Source organism: Choloepus didactylus, chromosome 4 (genome assembly GCF_015220235.1).
Source record: "Choloepus didactylus isolate mChoDid1 chromosome 4, mChoDid1.pri, whole genome shotgun sequence".
NCBI lineage: Eukaryota > Metazoa > Chordata > Mammalia > Pilosa > Megalonychidae > Choloepus > Choloepus didactylus.
In genome coordinates, this window is record NC_051310.1 from 114,953,524 (window position 1) to 114,975,756 (window position 22,233).

At 37.6% G+C, this 22,233-nt stretch overlaps 1 protein-coding gene across 9 annotated transcripts in view; it reads left to right on the forward strand.

The window, feature by feature from the left end:
• Positions 1–22,233, forward strand: part of CSNK1G1 (casein kinase 1 gamma 1) — a 223,355-nt gene that overhangs the window by 152,307 nt on the left and 48,815 nt on the right. For all 9 annotated transcript variants that reach the window (XR_005216446.1, XR_005216447.1, XM_037833721.1 and 6 more), the window contains 2 exons: positions 18,802–18,953; positions 20,270–20,504. Coding sequence is in view for 7 of the 9 variants with exons in the window: in XM_037833721.1 (XP_037689649.1) it covers positions 18,802–18,953; positions 20,270–20,504 (387 nt within the window). In the remaining 2 variants the exon portion in view is untranslated. The remainder of the gene's footprint in view (positions 1–18,801; positions 18,954–20,269; positions 20,505–22,233) is intronic.

Genomic DNA, 22,233 nt, shown 5'->3' on the forward strand with positions numbered 1-22,233 from the left:
AGGGAGTCAACCCCTGATTGGCTTCAGATGAGCAGAATCACCGGTTCTGGAGAGTTCAGTGGAAGGAGAGTGTTGGCTTCTTGGGCCAACACTAAATATAGAACCTCTTCCCACTCTGTTTTTGGACATAAGCTAGCCTCACATATCTTTCATAACTCCTTACAGTATTGTGCTTTCCAATACAGTAGTCACATGTGCCTGTTGAGCACCTGAAAATGTGGCTAATCCATATGTGCTGTAAGTATATGAAGGAGTTTTGAAGATTAAGTACCAAAAAAAGGCAATGTAAAATAATTCAATAATTTTTAAATTGATTGCGTATTTAAATAATAATATTTTGGATAGGGATTAAATAAAATATATTATTTAGCTTAACTTTTACCTGTTTCTTTTTACTTCTTAAAGGTGGCTTCTAGAAAATTTAAATAAAATTATATACATGACTGTGCAGGTTTGTATTTATTATGTCTCCCAGGAAAAGCCATATTCTTTAATGCATTCTTGTAGGGGCAGACATATTAATGTTGATTAAGTTGGAACCTTTGGATTAGGTTGTGTCCATGGAGATGTGACTCACCCAATTGTAGGTGATAACTCTGATTAATTTCCATGGAGGCGTGGCCCTGCCCATTCAGCGTGGGCCTTGATTAGTTCACTGGAGCCCTATAAAAACTCAGACAGAAGGAGCTCACAGCTAGCTGCAGCTGAGAGACACATTTTGAAGATGGCCGTTTGACATTTTGGAGAATGCCATTTTGAAACATAACCTGGGAGCAAGCAGACGCCAGCCACGTGCCTTCCCAGCTAACAGAGGTTTTCCGGATGCCAGTGGCCTTTCTCCAGTGAAGGTACCCTTTGTTGATGCCTTACCTTGGACATTTTATAGCCTTAAGACTGTAACTTTGTAACCAAATAAACCCCCTTTATAAAAGCCAATCCATCTCTGGTATTTTGCATAAGGCAGCACTAGCAAACCGGAACAGATTTTGGTACCGAAGAAGTGGGGTGCTGGTGCTGCTGAGCTTGCAAATACCGAACATGTTGGAAAGGCTTTTTAAATGGATAAGGGGAAGATTCTGGAAGAATTGTGAAAAGCTTGATAGAAAAGGCCTAAATTGCTTTGGATAGACTGTTTGTAGAAATATGGACTCTAAAAATACTTCTGATTAGGCCCTGAACAGAAATGATGAATGTGTCATTGCCATCTGGGAGAAAGACCATTCTTGTTTTAGAGTGGCAGAGAATTTGGCAAAATTGAGTCCTGGTGTCAGATGGAAGGCAGAATTTGAAAGCGACAACCTGGGATACTTGGCTGAAGAGATTTCGAAGCTAAAAGTTGAAGATGTACCTTGGTTTCTCCTTGTAGCTTATAGTAAAATGCGAGAGGCGAGGGATAAACTTAGAACTGTACTCTTGGGTATGAAGAAACCAGAAACTAATAGTTTGGAAAATTCCAGGCTTCCAAAAAGCACGACCCCAGAAGCTATAGCCTCACATGAGGATTTAACCAAAAATGAAACCCGACCCAACCACCATTTCAGTACAAGCCAAGATTCGAGATGGAGTTATCCAGAAAGGATCTGTGGAAAGTCCTATCATCTGACAGCTTAGACCCCTGTGTGCTTCATGCAAAGCCAACAGAATTTTTGCGAGATCTGTATATAGACAGAGCCATTGCCGGTCTGGACTGCAGGAGACAGACAAGGAACAAATTGAAGGAAAAATTTCTTCAAAGACAGAGCCATGGAGGTTGAGGTCTGGAATCAAGAGGTCTTGGGTTGGGAGAGTGGACTGGCCCACATGCACAGAAAGGGTGAGTTTGCCCCGGTGGTCGAAGGTGGGCCTTGCATCTCCATGTTCGGGAAGAGTGCTGCCATCCCAGGTCCCAGAGGGTGGAACACGTTCCCAGGGGATTGGGAAAAGCCTGGCCACCACCCCAATGTTCAGAAAGGGTAGAGCGTTTGCCCTGGAGAGGCAGAGTCCAGTTGGCACCCCAATGTTTGAGGAGGGTGGGCCAAGAAGGTGGTCTCCCCAGTGTGTAGGTATGTTGGAGCATTCACCCCAGCATTTAGAGGGAAAAAGGTTGCCGCATAAGCCTTTGGAAAGGGTTGAACTCCTGTTCTCTCCAGCCCCAAGGATACAACGTTGTTCGATAAATGACTCTCAGACTTTGAAATCTAATGGAGTTTGCCCTGCAGGTTTTAGAAATTGTTTTGGTCCCTTAAACCCTGTTTTCCTTTCAGTTTCTCCTTATGGCAATGGGAATGTTTGCCCTACGACTGTCCCTCCATTGTATATTGGAAGCAGATTCACAGGTACAGAGCCAGAGGGGAATTTTGCTTTTGGACAGACCAGGCTTATAACTGATTTTGATGAGATCTTATACTTACCTATTGTTACTGAAATGATTTAAGTTTTTGTGATACTGTGATGGGCTTAATGTACTTTGTATTTGGAAAGAACATGTTTTTCTGGGGACTGGGGGTGGAATGTGCCGGGTTGTATATATTATGTCCCCCAGAAAAAGCCATATTCTTTAATGCATTCTTGTAGGGGCAGACATATTGGTGTTAATTAAGTTGGAACCTTTGGATTAGGTTATGTCCATGGAGATGTGACCCACCCAACTGTAAGCCATAACTCTGATTAGATAATTTCCATGGAGGCGTGGCCCCGCCCCTTCAGCGTGGGCCTTGATTAGTTCCCTGGAGCCCTATAAAAGCTCAGACAGAAGGAGCTCACAAGCTAGCTGCAGCTGAGAAACACATTTTGAAGATGGCTGTTGGAAGCTGACACTGACATTTTAGAGAATGCCATTTTGAAACACAACCTGGGAGCAGGCAGACGCCAGCCACGTGCCTTCCCAACTAACAGAGGTTTTCCAGATGCCAGTGGACTTTCTCCAGTGAAGGTACCCTTTGTTGGTGATTTACCTTAGACATTTTATAGCCTTAAGACTGTAACTTTGTAACCAAATAAACCCCCTTTATAAAAGCCAATCCATTTCTGGTATTTTGCATAAGGCAGTATTCGCAAACCAGAACGACGACTCTCATTTGTGGCTCACATCATATACCTGTTGGATGGTGCTGCTGTAGTACCAGAGTGTGTTCTTCATGTTTGCTTAGAAGAAAATGCTTCCTGTGAAAATATTATTAAAGATGTGCTTAGGAAATATACATATAAAATGCTCAGATTAAATCTTTATTTTTCCTGTTCTTTATTCTTTTTATTTACTCAGATATCTTTGCCTTTCAACTTTATTAATGGCTTCTACTATAATGTGGTTCAAAATTAAAAGAAACTCCAAGTGAGAGCAAAATAGTCTTAGTTTTCCTAATTTCAAAGAACTATTACCCTCCTTTTGTCCCTGTCATTTAGTGACCTATATTTGCTGCTCCCTCAGCCTGCAAGATGACACTTTCCCTACCCCAGCCTAGTCAGTTCTTAACCATCCTTCAAGACTTAGCCTGTGGCTCCTGCTCTGTGACACTTTACCCAGTCCTTCAGTTAAGGTTAGGTGCCCCTCTTTACTGTTCCCATAGCATCCTATTCTCACTTGTGATGTTTGATGAATGGACAAACTGACCAGCAAACACTCAGTACTTAATTGAATTTACAACTGGGAACAGGGACATTACAGTCTTACTCCTCAGACTAACTGAAAATCAGCAAGATAAATGAGTTCACTTTGCTTCCTTGCAAGTCTTCATGTCCCCTCATGACCAGAATTATAAGGTCATCTTGAATGTTCTGTGAGGTCACATCTGTTCTGACCAGAGATTATTTAGGTGAAGGCTCAAATGAGAAAATGATGGCAGGCTGCAGCATCTGTTCCATTGACCAGTTCTTCAACAAACCACTTAACCTCTACTTTACCATTCAGAAAATGAGGGTGACACTTGGCACATCATTTTCCCAGGGCTATTTTGATGCTTAAGGGTATTATAATATTAAGAGTGTTCAATAATAGGGGACACTGTGCTTTCATCCTATGATTAAATTGTGTGCCTTTGTGTGTGTGTGTGTTTTCCAATCAGGAGACTTCTGGGAATAATTTGTCAAATGGATCCAAAGTTAATGAAAACATAAGCTTATCTGGTTTTTATATTTTCTGTATTAATTTAAGCATATGCCAAGTTGCCTCTGAATTCCTAAATTTTGTGTTTAATTTATTAGGCTTCATTTGAAGATTGACTCCTTGGTAGTTGTATTAGAAAAATAGCAGTGGTGTATCCTGATGTAATCTTACCTGTGCTTTTATAAGGGGAAATATTACTCTTCTTTTATCACTAAAGTTCATAATCTGTCAACATCAATATCTAATGTCATTAGGTTCATAGAGGGACCATATTTTCTAAACCTTTAAAGAAATCAGTTAAGTTCCTGTCAAAATAGTGTGACGCAGTAGTACATACTGCCACTCTGGGTGTCAGTGAATTTAGGGATATGTGGATAAGAAAAGAGTATGACATGGAGGCAGAAGTTGGGGATTCAGATCCTGGCTATACCAGTTATTTAAGACTTAAGCACATCACTTTAGATCATTTACCTTACCTATAAAATGGGACTATTAATACCAAAATGTACTTCTTAGTATTAAATGAGAGAACTTATATAATAAAAACACTTCATAAACTGTAAAGCAGCTTATGGCCCATACACTTTCGTGATGGGGTATGCTTTGAGTGAAATTCTCTAATTGTAGCATTGAATAAATAAAAGGGGAGGAAAGATTCTTCTGACTTTAAATTACCAGTGGTAATCTGGATGAAAGGTAGGAGACTCCTGCAATCACAGTGTGACTAAGAATGAGAAAGGAGATAACTCCAGGACTGGGGCTTTGGAAATAATGGGTCAGGGCAGATTCTGAAAGCATTTTTAAATACCCCATGGGCCTGGATAATCAAGTAATGGGATTGTAATACTAAATGTTGAAAATAGGCCCAGGACTAGAGTCAGAGCAGGGACCAAAGAAGATTTAGAGCTCTGACAATTTTGAATTATCTCGTAAAATGTTAGATATGTGTGCCCTTGACCCAGCATTTCTTCTTCGGGAATTTACCCTCCAGATAAATTTACATATATGCCTAAAAGTGTAGGCACAGGATTTCTTGCAGTATTACGTGAATATTTGTCAGGACTCTCTGTTTTGCAATGAAAGTGTCTCCGTTCAAGTTCACTTAAGAAAGAGAAGAAATAATTTCTTGGCTCATAGGACTAAGAAGTCCAGAAGTATTCTTGCCTCAGGCCAGCTGGATTCAGGACCAGCAATGTTCTTGGTCCTCAGGTACGTGGTATATTTGTCTGTCTCTCTGTTTTTCCCAGTTCTGCTTTCTGTGTATTGACTTCATTCTCAAATAGACTGTCTCCTAGCAGCACCAGGCTAAGCTCCTTACAGTTTAGCAATCAGGGATGGGGGAATGGGGGAGGCTCCTCTTCCCCTGTAGATCCACAAAAGTCCTGGGGTTGACTCTGATTGTACAGACATGGGTCAAGAACCCATCCCTAATGCAGTTCCCCAGGGCAGGGGGACAGAATACTATGATTACACTGATCCTTGGGGTATCAGTGGAAAATGAATCGACCCTCCTTGACCCATGTGAAGTAACACTGAGGAAATGGTGCTTTCTCACTGGAGGAGTAGGGTGTTATCAGAAGGTGGGGGCAGATTGGGGAGGATCCAGGTCAAGGCAAAACAACAGCTATGCACTGTAATATCTATTTCTAATAGCACATATATGGAAATAACCTAAACATCCTTCAGGAAGAGAAAGGTTAAATATGATACATCATGTGGTGGAATATAATGTAGTTAGTAAAACAAATGAGGTAAATCCACATGCTGACAAGCAAAAAATGTGTACTATATAGTATTAAATTTAAAAAGGAAGTTGCTGAACAGTAGTCTTCAATATGATAATGTGTATGTGTTTTATTCCTTATGGTTGTGTACACTTTTTCTTTATCTATTTTCTCTTCTGCTTTTGGTTTGTTGTTATGTTTGTTGAAAATGATCATTTTTATAATTTAGAAAAATGGTGTCCCAGTTGGCCCCTATTCCAGACCAGAGACTGGGGTCAACAAAGATCTGAGAACTGCAGAGAGATGGACATCTAACAGGAAATGTGAAAAGAATGGTATTCATGGAGCTGATGTAAAAATAATAGGATCCAGGGGGGTGGGTAGAACATATCAAGCTGCCTGTTGATTTGCCTCAGGACTTACATCCTGGAAGGGTGACAGAGATTTGCTGGAAAAGTAAAATTTAATCAAAGGGCACCTCGTTTGGAAGAGATGTGATGGGAAGCGTGGAGAATGATTTTGGCAACCACACTAATGAAAGGGGGAAGAATAACAAGAGGCAGAATTTATTGACAGCTTAGGGAAGAGAGCAGTGAATCAAATTTGAGAGATCTGGTTCTTTCACTTGGGAACTCTGTTACCTAGGGAAGGTTGCATCTTAGGGTCTCTATCTCATCTGTAGAATGAGGTTATTAGTACTTTCTTTTTTTTCTTCACAGGATGACTGTGAGATTCAAGTGAGATGAGAAAGAGCTACTTATGTTTAAAAAAAAAAAAAAAGACTATATAATACCAAGCTAGAACCAAAATAAAGAATTTGTTTATAAATGGAAAGGGAGGAGGAGAGGGTAGGTAGAGGTCATCAGATTTCCTTTGCATATTAGACTACTTAAATGACTAATTTTGTTGGTCATTTAAGTTATTTGGATGCAAATGTGCTGTTCTGGAAGAGGAAAGACATTTATATTTGTTTGTGTATAGCTTTCCATGCTATTAACCAAAGTGAAAAATTCTACATAGTTGTCCACCTCCATATGGGAACAGCAAGATAAATCTGCAGATTCCAATCATCATGGAAGAAAATAAACAGAAAAAAGTCAATGTAGAAATATTGCAATTCCAGATTGCTTGGAATCTTCATGCTGGGACTTGCCCAACAGGATTTTTTTTTTTTTTAATATCATTCCCATGAAATTCAAACAAGAACTACTCAGAAAAAAATCAATCTGTTTTTTTTAAAGATTTTGAAGATTACTGCAGTTTTTTTTTAAATAATTTCTTATTAAAGAAGTTGTGGGTTTACACAACAATCGTATAAAATACAGAATTCCCAAACACCTCCCTACCACCAACACTTGAATTGGTTAGGAAAATTTGTTACAATTGACGAAAGATTATTAAAGTAGTACTATTAGCTATTGTCCATAGTTTATGTAGGGGTATCTTCCCCCATATTCCCAACCATTTTTTTTTTCATGGATGTGTTTATTTTGTTACTTATCTATCCACACATTAGATAAAGGGGGTGTCAGTCACTAGGTTTTTACAATCACACTGTCACAAGATGAAAGCTATATAGTAATACAATCATTATCAAAGATTAAGGCTACTGGATTACAGTTCAACAATTTCAGGTATCTCCTTCTGGCTATTCTAATACACTAGAAACTAAAAAGAAATATCTATATAATGAGTCCGTAGTCATAATCATTTGTTAAATTCTAACTTCTCAATTACAACTCCTCTGTCTCGTTTGATCATTCAGTCTTCAGGGATATCTGGACAATGACCATTCTAACTTCTTCATGCTGAGAAGGGTTATCGACATTATGGGGAAGAGGAAAGAAACTGGTTGATACTCTTGGGGAGACTGGTACCTCTCGGTTTCAGGGCTCATTTGGCATAGGAGCTGTCTGGAGGCTTTAAGTTTCTGAAAAATTAAATAGGCAAAACATTTATAGAGTCTTATATAGAGCCCTGGATATTCTTTAGGTTTTTCAGGAATACTGTTGGTTGGGGCTTGGCATACTGTGGCCATTTGCAATATCTGCGTAAGAGTAACCTTGAGAATGACCTCTTGACTCTGTTTGAAGTCTCTTAGCCACTGAAACTTTATTTTGTTTCATTTCTCTTCTCCTTTTTGGTCAAGAAGGCATTGTCAATCCCACAATGCCAAGACCAGGCTCATCCCTGGGGGTCATGTCCCATGTTGCCATGTAGAGGGGAGGATAGTGAGTTTATTTTCAGAGGTTGCCTGCACTTTTTTTTTTTTTTTTTGATAGACTCTATTTAGAGCAGTTATAGCATTCACTGCACATTTAAAATTTTGCTGAATTTGTTTTGCTCTGAGTGTGTGTGTGAATTTCCAAATAGGAAATTCAAGTGCCATTCTCTTACTTATTCTATCCTTATCTGTCATATGCTTGGGCTAGTGCTAGGTGCTGGACATACAAGTGTAATTACACATGGTAGTCACTGCCTTCAAATAGCTTCCTGTTAGTAGGGAAGGCAGACACATGGATAAAGCTTAATGGGAGTGGGGCAGGATTGTCAGAAATTGCTTACTGTAGTTTGGTAACCTCATTTTTTCTTCATTCTTTCTAAATGCTTGCTAGAACTTTGACTTTTTAGTTTTTGTTTGAGTGTACGTTAAGAAGAATTGGGCACCTCATCTTAGCTTTTGCATGCACCCTTTGAAATTCAATATTCCATCTTTATAACTTAATCATAGGAACTTTAAGAAAAGTGGAGAAAATTCAGACTGAGTTTTTGTTTTGTTTTGTTTTGTTTAAATGTACCAGTCTTGACCTGAGTTAGTCTTTTTTTGGAAAAATAGAATTCCCTCCCCTCCCTGATTCACAAGGAACTTTTTAAAAGGTTTTTATCTTAGATGCTGTCTACTACAAAAGAAACCTATCCTCTTCTTTTGAGCTTTCTTTCCTGACTCCTTTGGATAAACAAAATTTTAATCCTGCTTTGAGGCTCAAGACCTTGGTAATTGTGTATGTGTAGTAGACAATATATATATAAAAGCTCAGTTTCTGTGGCTCAGAAATGTGAAATTATTCCTCTGCTCTTGCATTTTCTCACTTTCTCTTCCTTGCCATACAAATTTGAGCTCATGTTATTGTATGTCTAGCAATTTTTCAGCTCTCAAAAGACCTGTGAACCAGATAACTGTAAAACATTTTTCATTGTAGGGCAAACAGTGTAATCCTGATTCCTTAATTCTAGGTCTAGTTGTTTTTGTTATTAAACCGTTTTCTTTCTCTTTCTTTCTCTTTCTTTCTTTCTTTCTTTGTTTTTGGCTTTTTTTAAATGTAATTTTTTAATTAAATCCAGTTTTATTGAGATATATTCGCATACCATACAATCATCCATAGTGTACACTCAACTGTTCATTTTATAATCATATAATTATGCATTCATCACCCCAATCTATTTTTGAACATTTTCCTTACACCAGCAAGAATAATAAATAAAAGTAAAAAAGAACACCCAAACCATCCCCCCTCATCCCACCCTATTTTTCATTTAGTTTTTGTCCCCATTTTTCTACTCATCCATCCATACACTGGATAAAGGGAGTACGATCCACAAGTAAACCGGTTTTTTGGGTATATTCATATGTTGAACTGGTACATATTGTAATGAGGCATTTTTCCGAATCAGAGAGGGATTCTGTTGTTCCTTGACAAAGAAAAAAAAATTATGTGTTGTCTCATCTTTGTAATAATACATTGTTTTTATAGTTATTCTCTCACTTTTAAAGACAATGCTTTCATTCTTCCCTTTCACTTCAACCTATGAAATATTATCTAGTTTACCTGCCTATTCTTCCTCCTTTCTTCTTAAGTAGACTTGTTTAATATATTATTATTCCTGACAATAAAACCCCATTTGTTACTAATTTCCTAATCTCTCACAACACTGCAGAACTTTCAGTAGTTATGCCAGAAGTCACTACCATTGATGGGACCAAGAAGAGAATTTAATTGTAGAGGAAAAGCCATCCTATATTCTTTTTTTTTTTTTAATAGTTCAATTTTATTGAGATATATTCACATACCATGCAGTCATACAAAGCATACAATCAGTTGTTCACAGTACCACCATATATTTGTGCGTCCATCACCAATTAATTTTGTGTGTGGGTGTGTGTTTTCCTAGTAACATGTTTAAGAACTCTCCTTATAATTTTTTTAAAAATTGTGATAACATATAGACCATAAAATTTGCCATTTTAAGTGTACATTTCAGGAGCATTAATTACATTTACAATGTTTTGCTGCCATCAACACCATCCATTACTAAAAACCCACCAAAATCTCATCCAAAACAGAAACACTGTATACATTAAGCAGTATCTACCTATTCCCTCCTTTCTCCAGCCCCTGGTAGCCTCTAATCCACTTCAATCTCTTTGAATTTGCCTATTCTAGACATTTCATGGAAGTGGAATCATATAATATTTGTCCTTTTGTATCTGGCTTCTTTCACTTAGCATAAATTTTTGAGGTTAATCCATGTTGTAGCATGTATCAGTGCATCATTTCTTTTTATGGCTGAATGATATTTTGTTTATCCATTCATCTATTGCTGGATACTTGGGCTGTTTCCACTTTTTCACTATTGTGAATAATGCTATGAACACTGGTGTATTTCTTTATACTTTTGTTGAATTGACCCCTTTATCAGTATATAATGGCCATTTTTGTCCCTCATAACTGTTTTTGACTTAAGGTCTATTTTATCTAATATTAGTATAGCTACCCCAGCTCTCTTTTGGTTACTATGTGCATGGTATATTTTTTCCATCCTTTCACTTTCAACCTACTTATGCCTTTGAATTTAAGATCACCAATTAATTTTTGAACATTTTCATTACCACAGAGAATCCATCCTATTGTCTTAAAAATTAAAAAAAAAAACAAAAACCCAAAACTATAAATAAAACAAAAGAAAAGGATTGCTAAGGTCATTATGTCCTTAAAGGTTTTCTTCAGCCCTGACTTTAGAAGACAGTCATCACCAACATAGACTATTGAAATACTAGTGTATTATTTTTAAATCCAGATATTAATATAGATATGGGATTTGTTTGAAATTGCTTCATGGTTAGATAATTTATCTTTTTAAAACAAAATGAAAGTCTAATTATTGGGCAATAATATGATCAGAGTATTAAAAGCTCCAAAGTGGTTCTATTTCAGTTCTCAGCCTGATGTGCATTTAAAAATATCTCTACTTAGAGTAGTTACTGTTCCTAAAGCATTATAGAATCTTTTTAGGTAATAGCTTGGAGGGTAAAGAAAGCATTATCCTTGATTTGGTGTGTTTAACCCAAGTTGAATTCATGACAGGCTGAAAATTAGCTGTAGTGTTGTACCCCTCACTTCCTCTTGCATGCAACTTGATATATATGTGAGCCATATATCCAGCAGGGCTTATAAGAACACATGAATGATGGATGAAAAAGCTGTTTCATAGTACCTTGTTTACAACATGTATTGCTTGTGTTTCAGGCTCTGCCCTCATCCCTTCTTAATAAAGGATTCCCTTAATTATACTGTTGATTAATTTAAAAAATTCATAAGCAGTGGATTAAAGATGGCTCTGCTTGAAATAATACAGGATTTCTCATTTAATTCTGCCCAGGTGATAGAATCATTACTGTGTGGTAATCTCTGACCAAAGAGGCAAACTTTGCTTAGTGGGCATTGCCTGTGTCTTTCACCAGCAACACTCACCACTTTATGGGTAGTCATGGGAAAAACTAGACAAGAATGAAACTTACAAGGGAATCTTTCTATACAGGTAGTTCTAATAAATTACAGCTTTGCGTCCCAAAGAGCTTTCATGCTCAGCAGCACTTTTTTTTTTTTAATACCTGAGAAACTTTAAGCAGACAAGATGTTCAACTAGCTTTAAAATTGATTCCCTTCACTCGTTTCTGCAAAGGAGAGGCTAAACCTGCTTATAATTGTGCCTAAGAGTCTCTCCCTGAGTACCTCTTTGTTGCTCAGATGTGGCCCTCTTTCTCTAGCTAAGCCAACTTGGCAGGTGATCTATCTCTCTGCCCTCCCCCACTACGTGGTATCTGACTTCCAGGGGTATAAATCTCCCAGGCAACCCAGGATATGACTCCCGAGGATGAATCTGGACCCAACATCATGGGATTGAGAACATCTTGACCAAAAGGCGGATGCAAAATGGAATGAAATAAAGTTTCAGTGGCTGAGAGATTCCAAATGGAGTCAAGAGGTCACTCTGGTGGGCACTCTTACACACTATATAGATAACTGTTGTTGGTTTAATGCATTGGAATAGCTAGAAGTGAATACCTGAAACTCAAACTGCAACCCAGTAGCCTTGACTCTTGAAGACAGTTGTATAAAAATGTAGCTTACAAGGGGTGACAGTGTGATTGTAAAAGCCTTGTGGATCACACTCCCTTTATCCAATATATGGATGGATGAGTGGAAAAATGGGGACAAAAACTAAATGTAAAATAGGGTGGGGGGGATAATTTGGTTGTTCTTTTTTACTTTTATTTTTTATACTTATTTTTAATAGGAGGGAAAAGGGGCAGAAACAGTAATGGAGGAAATAATCACTGAAAATTTCCCATCTCTTAAGAAAGACAAAATTACAGATCCAAGAAGTTCAGTGTACCCCAAGCAGAATAGATCCAAATAGACCTACTCCAAGACAATAATCAGATTATCAAATGTCAAAGTCAAAGAGAAAATTCTGAAAGCAGCAAGAGAAAAGCGATCTATCACATGCAAAGGAAGCTCAATAGGACTATGTGCAGATCTGAGTAGAAACCATGGAGGAGAGAAGGCAGTGTACGACATATTTAAGATACTGAAAGAGAAAAACTGCCAACCAAGATTTCTATATCTGGCAAAACTGTCCTTCAAAAATGAGGGGAAGTTTAAAATATTTTCAGACAAACAGACACTGACAGAGTTTGTGAACTAGATACCTGCTCTACAAGAAATACTAAAGGAAGCACTACAGGCAGATAGGAAAAGAGAGAGAGAGGTTCGGAGAAGAGTGTAGAAATGAAGACTATCAGTAAGGGTAAAAAGAAAAAGAGAAAAAAATTAAAATAAAATAAGATATGACATAAAATCCAAAAGACAAAATGGTAGACAGTAGACATTACGTTGAGTGGAAATTAGCCGGAAACAAAAGGACAAATACTGTATGGTCTCACCAGTATGAACTAACATTAATGAGCAAACCTTGAAAATTAAAGTTGAGAACACAGGTTATCAGGAGATAGAAAGAGGGTAGACATCAGACATCTGATGCTGAAGGAATATAGAATGTTCAACAGGATTGATTGAATAGATCCAGAAATAGATAGCACAATACCGTGTGTTGGTAGCACGATATTATAAGTACTCTGAATAAAGATGAATATGAGTACAGGTGAAAGAGGGAGGCTAGGGGCATGTCTGATACCAGAAAGAAAGAGGATAAAGACTGGAACTGTATAACTTAGTGAAACCTGGAATGGTCAATGATGGTGATTAAGTGTACTAAAATAAGAATGTTTTTACATGAGGGAAAACAAATGAATGTCAACATTGCAAGGTTTTGAAAACTGGATAATATGGGGGAAAAATAATGCAAAATAGAGACTATGGTTAACAGTAACATTGTAATATGCTTCCATTAATTGTAACAAAGGCAATATATGAAAGCTAAATGTCTGTAAGGGGATTTAAGGGTATGGTATGGGACTCTTGGTGTTGTTGTATGATCTTTTCATTGTATTTTATTTTCTTCATTTTTTATTCTTTGTTTTTTTTCTCCTCTTCCTCTTTCATTGTGGAGGAAATGGAAATGTTCTCATATAGATTATGGTGGTAAATGCATAACTGTGTGTTTATACCAGGAATCATTGATGGTTTACTAAGAATGGATTATATGGTGTGTGAATAAAACTGCTTAAAAAACAAACAGAGGGATACAAATACTGAAGAAAATGTGGAGTGAGGGTTGTACCTATTCACTGTTGGTGGGGAAGTAGAATGGTGCAGCCCATCTGCAGGGGTGGTTCCACAGGAAGCTAAGTATGGTGTTGTCATATGGTCCTGCAACTCTGTTACTCGTTGTATACTTGGAGGAACTGAAAGCAGAGACATGAGTGGACATTGCACACTGGTGTTTATGGCAGCAGTATTCATGATTTGCAATGGATGGAGGTGGCCTAAGGGTACATTGACTGATAAACAGCATGGTGAACCATGGTGTATACATACAATGGCATATTGAGCGTCGGCAAGAAGGAATGAAATTGTGAGGTATACAACTAGGTGAATGGAATGTGAGGACAGTAGGTTGAGTGAAATAAGCTAGAAATGAAAAAAATAAACATTATAACACCTCATTAATATGGACTAACAATAATGTTCAAACTCTGAGAATTAAATCTGGGAGCATGGGTTATCGGGAATGCTTATATAAAGGTTCCTAGATTGTAAGCTCTTACAGCAGGCACATCTGTTCATGAGTTGTAGCAGTTATTGCTAAATTCTGAGATGTTAAGCTGTTTGTGTGTGACCTGGTCAGTTCCTGGAGCTTCGGGTGTCTATGTGGTGCCTGGTGCTCAGAGCCAGAGTTCGGCAGCTGTGAGTGTCGGCATTGCCCCATGCAGCATCTGTTAAAGAGGCTGAATAGGAGATCAGACTTCAGTTGGAGATATAAACGAAATGGACTTGGTTGAGACTGGGGTAGATCATGCTAAAGGGTAGAGGTGATATTAACAGTGTTTTAAAACTTCGACTTCTGTGTGGGACCAAAGGAAGAGATTATTATTTGATGCAAAATATGTATTTTCTGTAGCATGCTATGTAATTTAACTTGTGTGGTCAGTTCACTCAAACACCATAATTACATGGAACCTTCAGTAGGGAGTGAGATCTGGTTGGTTTGTACAGGTTAGCTTGAAACCCCAATACATCCCAGAGTAATTTGGGCAGAGAATAAAAAGTATTTGCAGAGCCCCTTTGAGGGACTGGGGAAAAATGTGGAAATATTAAACTTCCTCAGCTGGGGAATTCCTGATATTGTCACAAGCAGTGTGGACTACCAGTTTAGTAGGCCGACCCTCGATCTTAGGGCTTGCCGTTATGAAGCTTGTTACTCCAAAGGAGAGGCTAAGCCTACTTATAATTGTACCTGAGAGTCACCCCCAAGAACTTCTTTTGTTGCTTAGATGTGTGGCCTCTGTGTCTAAGCCAACTCGGCAGGTAAACTCACTGCCCGCCCCCTACATGGGTCATGACTTCCAGGGGTATAAATCTTCCTGGCAACATGGGACATGACTCCTGGGGATGAGCCTGGACCTGGCATTGTAGGATTGAGAAAGCCTTCTGGACCAAAAAGGGGAAGAGAAACGAAATGAAATAAAGTTTCAGTGGCTGAGAGATTTCAGATGGAGTCGAGAGGTCATTCTGGAGCTAACTCTTATGCATTATTTAGATTTCCCTTTTAGTTTTTAGTTTATTAGAATAGCTAGAAGGAAATATCTGAAACTGTTGAACTGCAATCCAGTATCCTTGATTCTTGAAGACAATCATATAACTATATAGCTTATATGGTGTGACTGTGTGATTGTGAAAACCTTATGGCTCACAGTCCCTTTACCCATTTTATGGACAAATGAGTAGAAAAATGGGGACAAAAAGTAAATGAATAATGGGGGTAGTGGTGGTGGAGGAGGGAAATGGGATGATTTGGGTCTTCTTTTTTATTTTTATTTTTATTCTTATTTTTTGGAGCAATGAAAATGTTGAAAAATTGATTGTGGGGATAAATGCAGATGTATATGATGATACTGTGAACAGTTGTTGGATACTTTAGATGATTTTGTGGTATGTGAATATACTTCAATAAAATTGCGTTTAAAAAAAAAAGACATTCCCAGATAAACAAAAGCTGAGGTGCTTTGTCACTACTAGATTGGTCTTAAGAGAGTTACTAAAGAGAGTTCTGCAGGTTGAAAGAAAGGACACTAGAAATAGATCAAAGCCACATGATGTGGGTAAATAGAAATGCCAGTACTATTGTATATTTTGTTTGTAAATCCAGTTTTTATACTCCTGCAGGATCTAAAAGGCAAATGCAACAAATGTAATGTTAAATCAGTGATTTTGGACTCATAATGTATAAACATGTAATTTGTGATAAGAACTACATAAAGGTGGGGGCTGAAGGTGTGTATACTATTGAATTTAAGTTGGTATTAAATCAGACAAGATTGTTATAGATTTAGGATATTAAAAATTTCCTCATGGTAACTACAAAGAAAATATTTGAGAATATGCAAGCTTATAGAGACAGAAATTAGGGTACAGGTTGCCAGAGACAGGGCAGCAGGGAGGTAACGTATAATGGGTGTAGGGTTTTTGTTTGAGGAGATGGGTAAGTTTTATTAATGGAAGGTGGCAGGGGTACAGCAATATTTTAAATGTGATTAATCCTGCTAAATAGTATGCTTGAGCATGGTTGAGATGGGAAAAGTTTGTATTGTATGTTCCCACAATTTAAACAGAAAAATGCAATGACAATTAATGCAGTACATGATCCTAGATAGGATCTAGCAAGGGAGGAGAAAAGATTCAAAGGTACATTATTGAGACATATGGAAAAAATGGAATATGGACTATCAGCTTTACGTAAATGTTATAACTTGGTAACTGCACTTAAAGTGGTTACATAAGTGAATATCCTTTTTCTTAGGAAACGTACATGGCAGTATTAATTGTTAAAGGAGCATGATGTATACAGCCTACATGCAAATGTTCAGAAAATGGATTGATAGAATGAATGGTACCACAAATATGGCAAAAAGTTAAAATTGGTGGATCTGGGTATCTGGAAGTGGTAGGGGTATGTTGGAGTTCTTTATGTGGGGCTTGTATTATTTTTGTAACTGTCCTGTAGGTTTGATCCTATTTCAAAACAAAAAGTTTTTTAAAAGTCAAAATAATAGTAACTCAGTCAAGACAGGGATTGATTTTTCTCTTGGGTAAAACAATTCTAGAGGAAAGGAAGTCCAAATTGATTTGCTCCACAGCCATCAGGGACTCAGGTTCTTCTCTCTTCCTTCTCCATCCATTCTTAGCACTATTTTATATCCTCAAGATTTTTGGTGGTTCTCCATGGCTTCTGGCACTTCAGTCATCATTAGAGGGGCACACCTCCCACTTGAGTCACCTCTCTTGACAGAACTTTTCCAGAACCACCCCACCCAATAACTTTTGCTTCCATCTTATTGGCCATTCCTATTGTTACAGGAGACTGGAAAGTTATAACTGAGCTTGTTGCTATTCTCAACAATTAAAAGTTCTGTTATTAAGGAAGAAGGGGAGAATGGATATTGGGCAGGCAACCAACAGTCTCTGCCACAGCCTGCTCTGAGGAGTATTATATTCATATTAGGAAAATCAAATTTTAGTAACATCAAAACTCTTTATAGGACATAAATTAAATAGATCCCCAAATTTTGTCTACCTTGTATCTGATTAACAAAAGCAATAAATCTCTAGGGTAGAATGTTCTGCTTTAGATTTTTCAGTAGGACTCATTTATTTCAAACAAACTGAAAAATGGATTCCTCAAAATAACAGGAAAAAAGAAACTTCAAATTTAATCCTGTTTTCTTTTGGAGGTGGGGAGAATCAAAACAACCACAAGACAATTCAGTGGATATTTATTGAATAAGCAATAGCATAGTTTATTATATTAGATGATATGAGCTAGAAATAAACATATTTTTTAAAAACTCAAGTTGTTTAGGTTTTAGATGGAATAAGATTGACTAATAGGCAGTATGTGAAATAGTTAAATATACACATATCATAGCAATGAATTGTACTAACTCCAAATATACAAGGTCTGCCCTGGAGAGGATGAGTGCATTGGGTCAACATTTAAGTATTAGATATATATCACCTTTGCCTGTATCCCAACTATCCAATTAAAAAGGGAATAGGAAGATGGAAAGAATTTTGTCTTAAAAATTTGGAGGTAGAAGCAAGCTGTAAGCTACAGCATATACAACTGTAGACCATGGTGTATGTAAATGTGTAAGATCGAAGTGTTTCAGCTATGTGAGACCAGATAATTAAAAATGTTTTGCAGTCTCATTTGTTGCCACTGTTCACACATGGCATTTAGCACACATTTATTGAGTGTCTCATATTTACAGTGCACTTTAAGGAGAAAAATTCTTTCACAAGTTGCCACTTATGTGAGAAAGTCTAGATTTTGGCTTCTTTTAACTATGAATTTCAAATCTGGGGAAAACCCAGTACTTATATATTTTTTTCTGTTCCTTTCATAATTACTTATCAGCAACCAAACCCTGAGTGTCTGTTGACTTTTCTCTGGCTTATAGAAACAGGAAACTACAGACTCCCTGTGAGAAAAGGGCCAGTTGGCTTAGGGCCAGGGTGCACCCTTGGTGACCTTGCCCCTTCAGTCTGAGTTCTCCATGGAGTAACAATTGCAAACAGCTCCTCGTGGCTTTGCCAGTAAGCACAGACAGGAGTGCTAATGAAACTAGCTAATGCCACCAGATCTGTTAGCCTCGCCTTCCAGTTCAGTGCGCATCCTTTGAACCTCTTATGGTACTGCACTTTTGGGCATCCTTTGGGAAGAATAGTTTAGGCTGATCCACTAATGGATCAGGGGCCATTCTCTGTCTTCTATATCAGTAGAAATGCCTTTGGCACTCTGGTATTAAATATCTGCTTATTTGAACGTATTGTGCAATGTCTTAGCCCTTCCCACCCATCATTAGTTTCCACTGACACTATTGTGCTCAGTTTAAGTTCTCCAGTAGGGACTGTGAAAGTAAATAGAAATCTGCACAAATTACACTTGCTTTAAATCTGTTCCGTCCTAATGCATTGTCTCATATTTTGGTTTTTGTGTCTCCTGCTCTGCACCCCATTTCTCTTCCGCTTTCAGGTGAAGGGCTCCCACAGGTATATTACTTTGGACCTTGTGGGAAATACAATGCCATGGTACTGGAGCTTCTTGGCCCTAGCTTGGAGGACTTGTTTGATCTCTGTGACAGAACTTTTACTTTGAAGACGGTGTTAATGATAGCCATCCAGTTGGTAAGTTGGTATTGCTCCTCTATGAGAGAATAAGGGGAGTCCCCCAGCCATATCTTCATGGACTTTTTTGGGTGATTCACCAGCTATAAGGATACCTAGAGAATGCCTGTTCATGGGCTTAATGGCGTTTTAGGAATCTGGCAGGGACAAAATGGGTTAACCCAGAGAAGTCAAACTGCAGTTTGTGCTCCTTGTAAGAATTTGCACCTTGGAACAATACCTTGACCTTAAACTGAGGTTGAAATATATAGCATATAATTTAGATTAGGGGAGAAGAGGATTTGGTGAAGTTGTAAGCATGCAAGTAATTTCTTCGATGTTTTATTTCTGGGTTTTAAACAAGTAGCTGTAGGTTTTGTCTTTGTCCTCCCTTTCCCTTCACTGTTGCAAACAAGAAAAGATTGGAGATGTACTCCATTGCCCTAATGCTCAGTTTCCAAAATTGTGTGGTCAAGGACCTGCCTTTTGTTCTCTGGCCTCCACTTCTCACAGAGATTGACACATCTGAAGAGGGAGCTCTCTTAAGCTCCTGCCAAAATACCAGTTTAAGGGGCAGTGGAGACCCTTCCTTTGAGAAGTTTATCAGTCCCTCAGGAGAAAGGTGAAAATACTTCTTTGTTTTATTTGACAGTAAAACAATAAAAACTTGAAACCTTAGAAATGGACTCTGACTTTTGGGTCTAAAATTCAAATGTCCAAGCTTCCCTTACTATTAAATAGAAAAGCTTGGTAGATACAAATACTTAACAAGATTTCAAATAATTTTATGGTTATTATTTTGGGTTATATTTACTTTAACATGAAAACTGCAGTCCTGCCTCTGCAGTTAACTAGCTGTGTGACATCAGGCCTCACTTTTCTTTTTTGTACAGCAAAGAGAGCTGGGTTGGGGTGCTCTGTCCAACTGAGGAGAAGGTGTGGGCAGGAGGTGGACATGGCAGTGGCACCTGTCTCAAAGGCCACTGACGTATTCTCTTATCCTACCTGGCAATAACTTCTTGCCTGTCAAATGCTTACCTTCTTAAATAGTATAAAAACAATCAATTGTATTCATCTGTGCAAATTGTTACAATATGAAGTAAAATTCTGCATTATCATTTCAGCTGAACTTTACTATCCCACTTTGTTTTCCTAAGTTTGATATTTGTTACATGCGTATTTGTATCAGAAAATATTTTTTTGGCTTACAAGTCAGTAAGGTAACTGTGGGTAGTGGAAAAAGAGATGAGTTTTATTTTATTTCAATAATTAAAACCTTGGGTCAATATATTTTTCTAATATTCTTCTTTAGAGTATTTCCATCTTTTTTGTTTTAGCTTTCTCGAATGGAATATGTGCACTCAAAAAACCTCATTTACCGAGATGTTAAGCCAGAGAACTTCCTGATTGGCCGACAAGGCAATAAGAAAGAGCATGTTATACACATTATAGACTTTGGACTGGCCAAGGAATACATTGACCCTGAAACCAAAAAACACATACCTTATAGAGAACACAAAAGTTTAACTGGAACTGCAAGATATATGTCTATCAACACGCATCTTGGCAAAGGTGTGTTCATTTTCTGCTCCATTAAAGGGGGAAGGTCATTAAAACAATGTTTTGTTCCAATAACACTTTTGTCCCCAGTGTGTGTTTCAACTTGTGCCTTCACAAGGTAAGTGATTTCTGTATTTGAGAAATTAAGATGGTAAGTTAATAACTTTCCTAAAGTCTCCTATTGACTACCCAAGGATTTTTAATTCTTTACAATGTTTTCAAGGGCTTATTTTCTCAGCAGTGTGGATATTTGAATTATTGCATTAAGGTGATAGTATTTTAGTGAGTTTAGTAATGAATTTGGTATTTATATACATATTACCCCATATATAATTGTCTTGAAAAGGACATCAGGCTCACATCTGCTTTGAGAAAGAATGCTTCACAAAAACATGGACTGGGCTTCTGTTCACAGTTCCATCCAAATCTAATTCTTCAAGGAAGAGTCTAAGCCTTGTTCAGTGAAAAGGTGTTTGCTTTCCCATGAGTTTTTCATTTTACCACGTACTTCAGAGATATTGTGTGTTTGGGTCTAGACCACTGCAATAAGGCAAGTCACACAAATTTTTTGGGTTCCTAGTACATATAAAGTTATGTTTATACTTTACTTAAGTCTATTAAGTATGCAATAGCATATATCTAAAAAAAATGTACATAATACCTTAATTAAAATGTGATTGACAGATACAAAGTGAGCGTATGCTGTTGGAAAAATGGTGCTCCTAGACTTGCTTGCCACAGTGCTTCCACAACCCTTCGGTTTGTAAAAAACACAGTATCTACAAAGTGCAATAAGACAAGATAATGCCCATATTCAGGATGGACAATTTGCACCAATACTGTTCAAAGCTCTAATCAAGGTAGAAGGTATTGGAGAGAGAAGCCTAAGGAATAGCGGGGAGGCCAACCAGGTGGAGCTCTGGGCCCCTCACCAGCTTCTCCAGAAATCTCCCCTTTTGTCTGTTTTATGTATTGGGCTTTCGTGGAAGATTACATTTGAAGAAAGGGGTTTTAAGTGATTAAAAATATATGTTTGAAAACTACTACTCTAGCAAGTAGACATATGAGCAGAATATTTTCAAGTTCCATACTCTTAGACATAGCTAATTACATAAGGTTTTAATATTAATATTTTAAAGACTAATGTAATATCTACAAAGTTGCCTCATTGAGTAAAATGCATAGGCATTCAGATGAAGATTCTAGTGATGGTGAAGAATAAAAATGAAATTACAAAGTAGTGTGATACAACTTGTGTTGAAATTATGAATCCTAAAAGGGTTTTTTCAGTTACCACATGGAAATCCTCACGTAACTATATGTAATACTTTAGGTTTAGACTACAAGGTCACCTGCCACTTAATATCTGTTTCACTTTCGACAAGTTACTTAATTCCCCTGTGGAAGTAGTGAACAAATGTGGAATGTTTGGTGAAGTATGGAAATAATTAATTCCCCTAAGTCTTATCTGTAAAATGAGGATAATACTTCACAAGGATGTTTTGAGGATCAATTGGATAATATATGTAAAAAGCGCCTAGCACAGGTCTCTCACACAGTGCTTGCTTCCTATTTACAAGAAGACAGACTGTGTCTTAAATAGTACAGTCATAATTGGTTTAGCTGAAACACTCTGAAAGTTCAGTTGCTCTAATGCCTATTTCCTGGGCTTAGCAGTTCTTACTCTGACTTTATTATTCTTGTTAGGAAAGGCAAGAACAAACAAGGGATGGATGGGTAT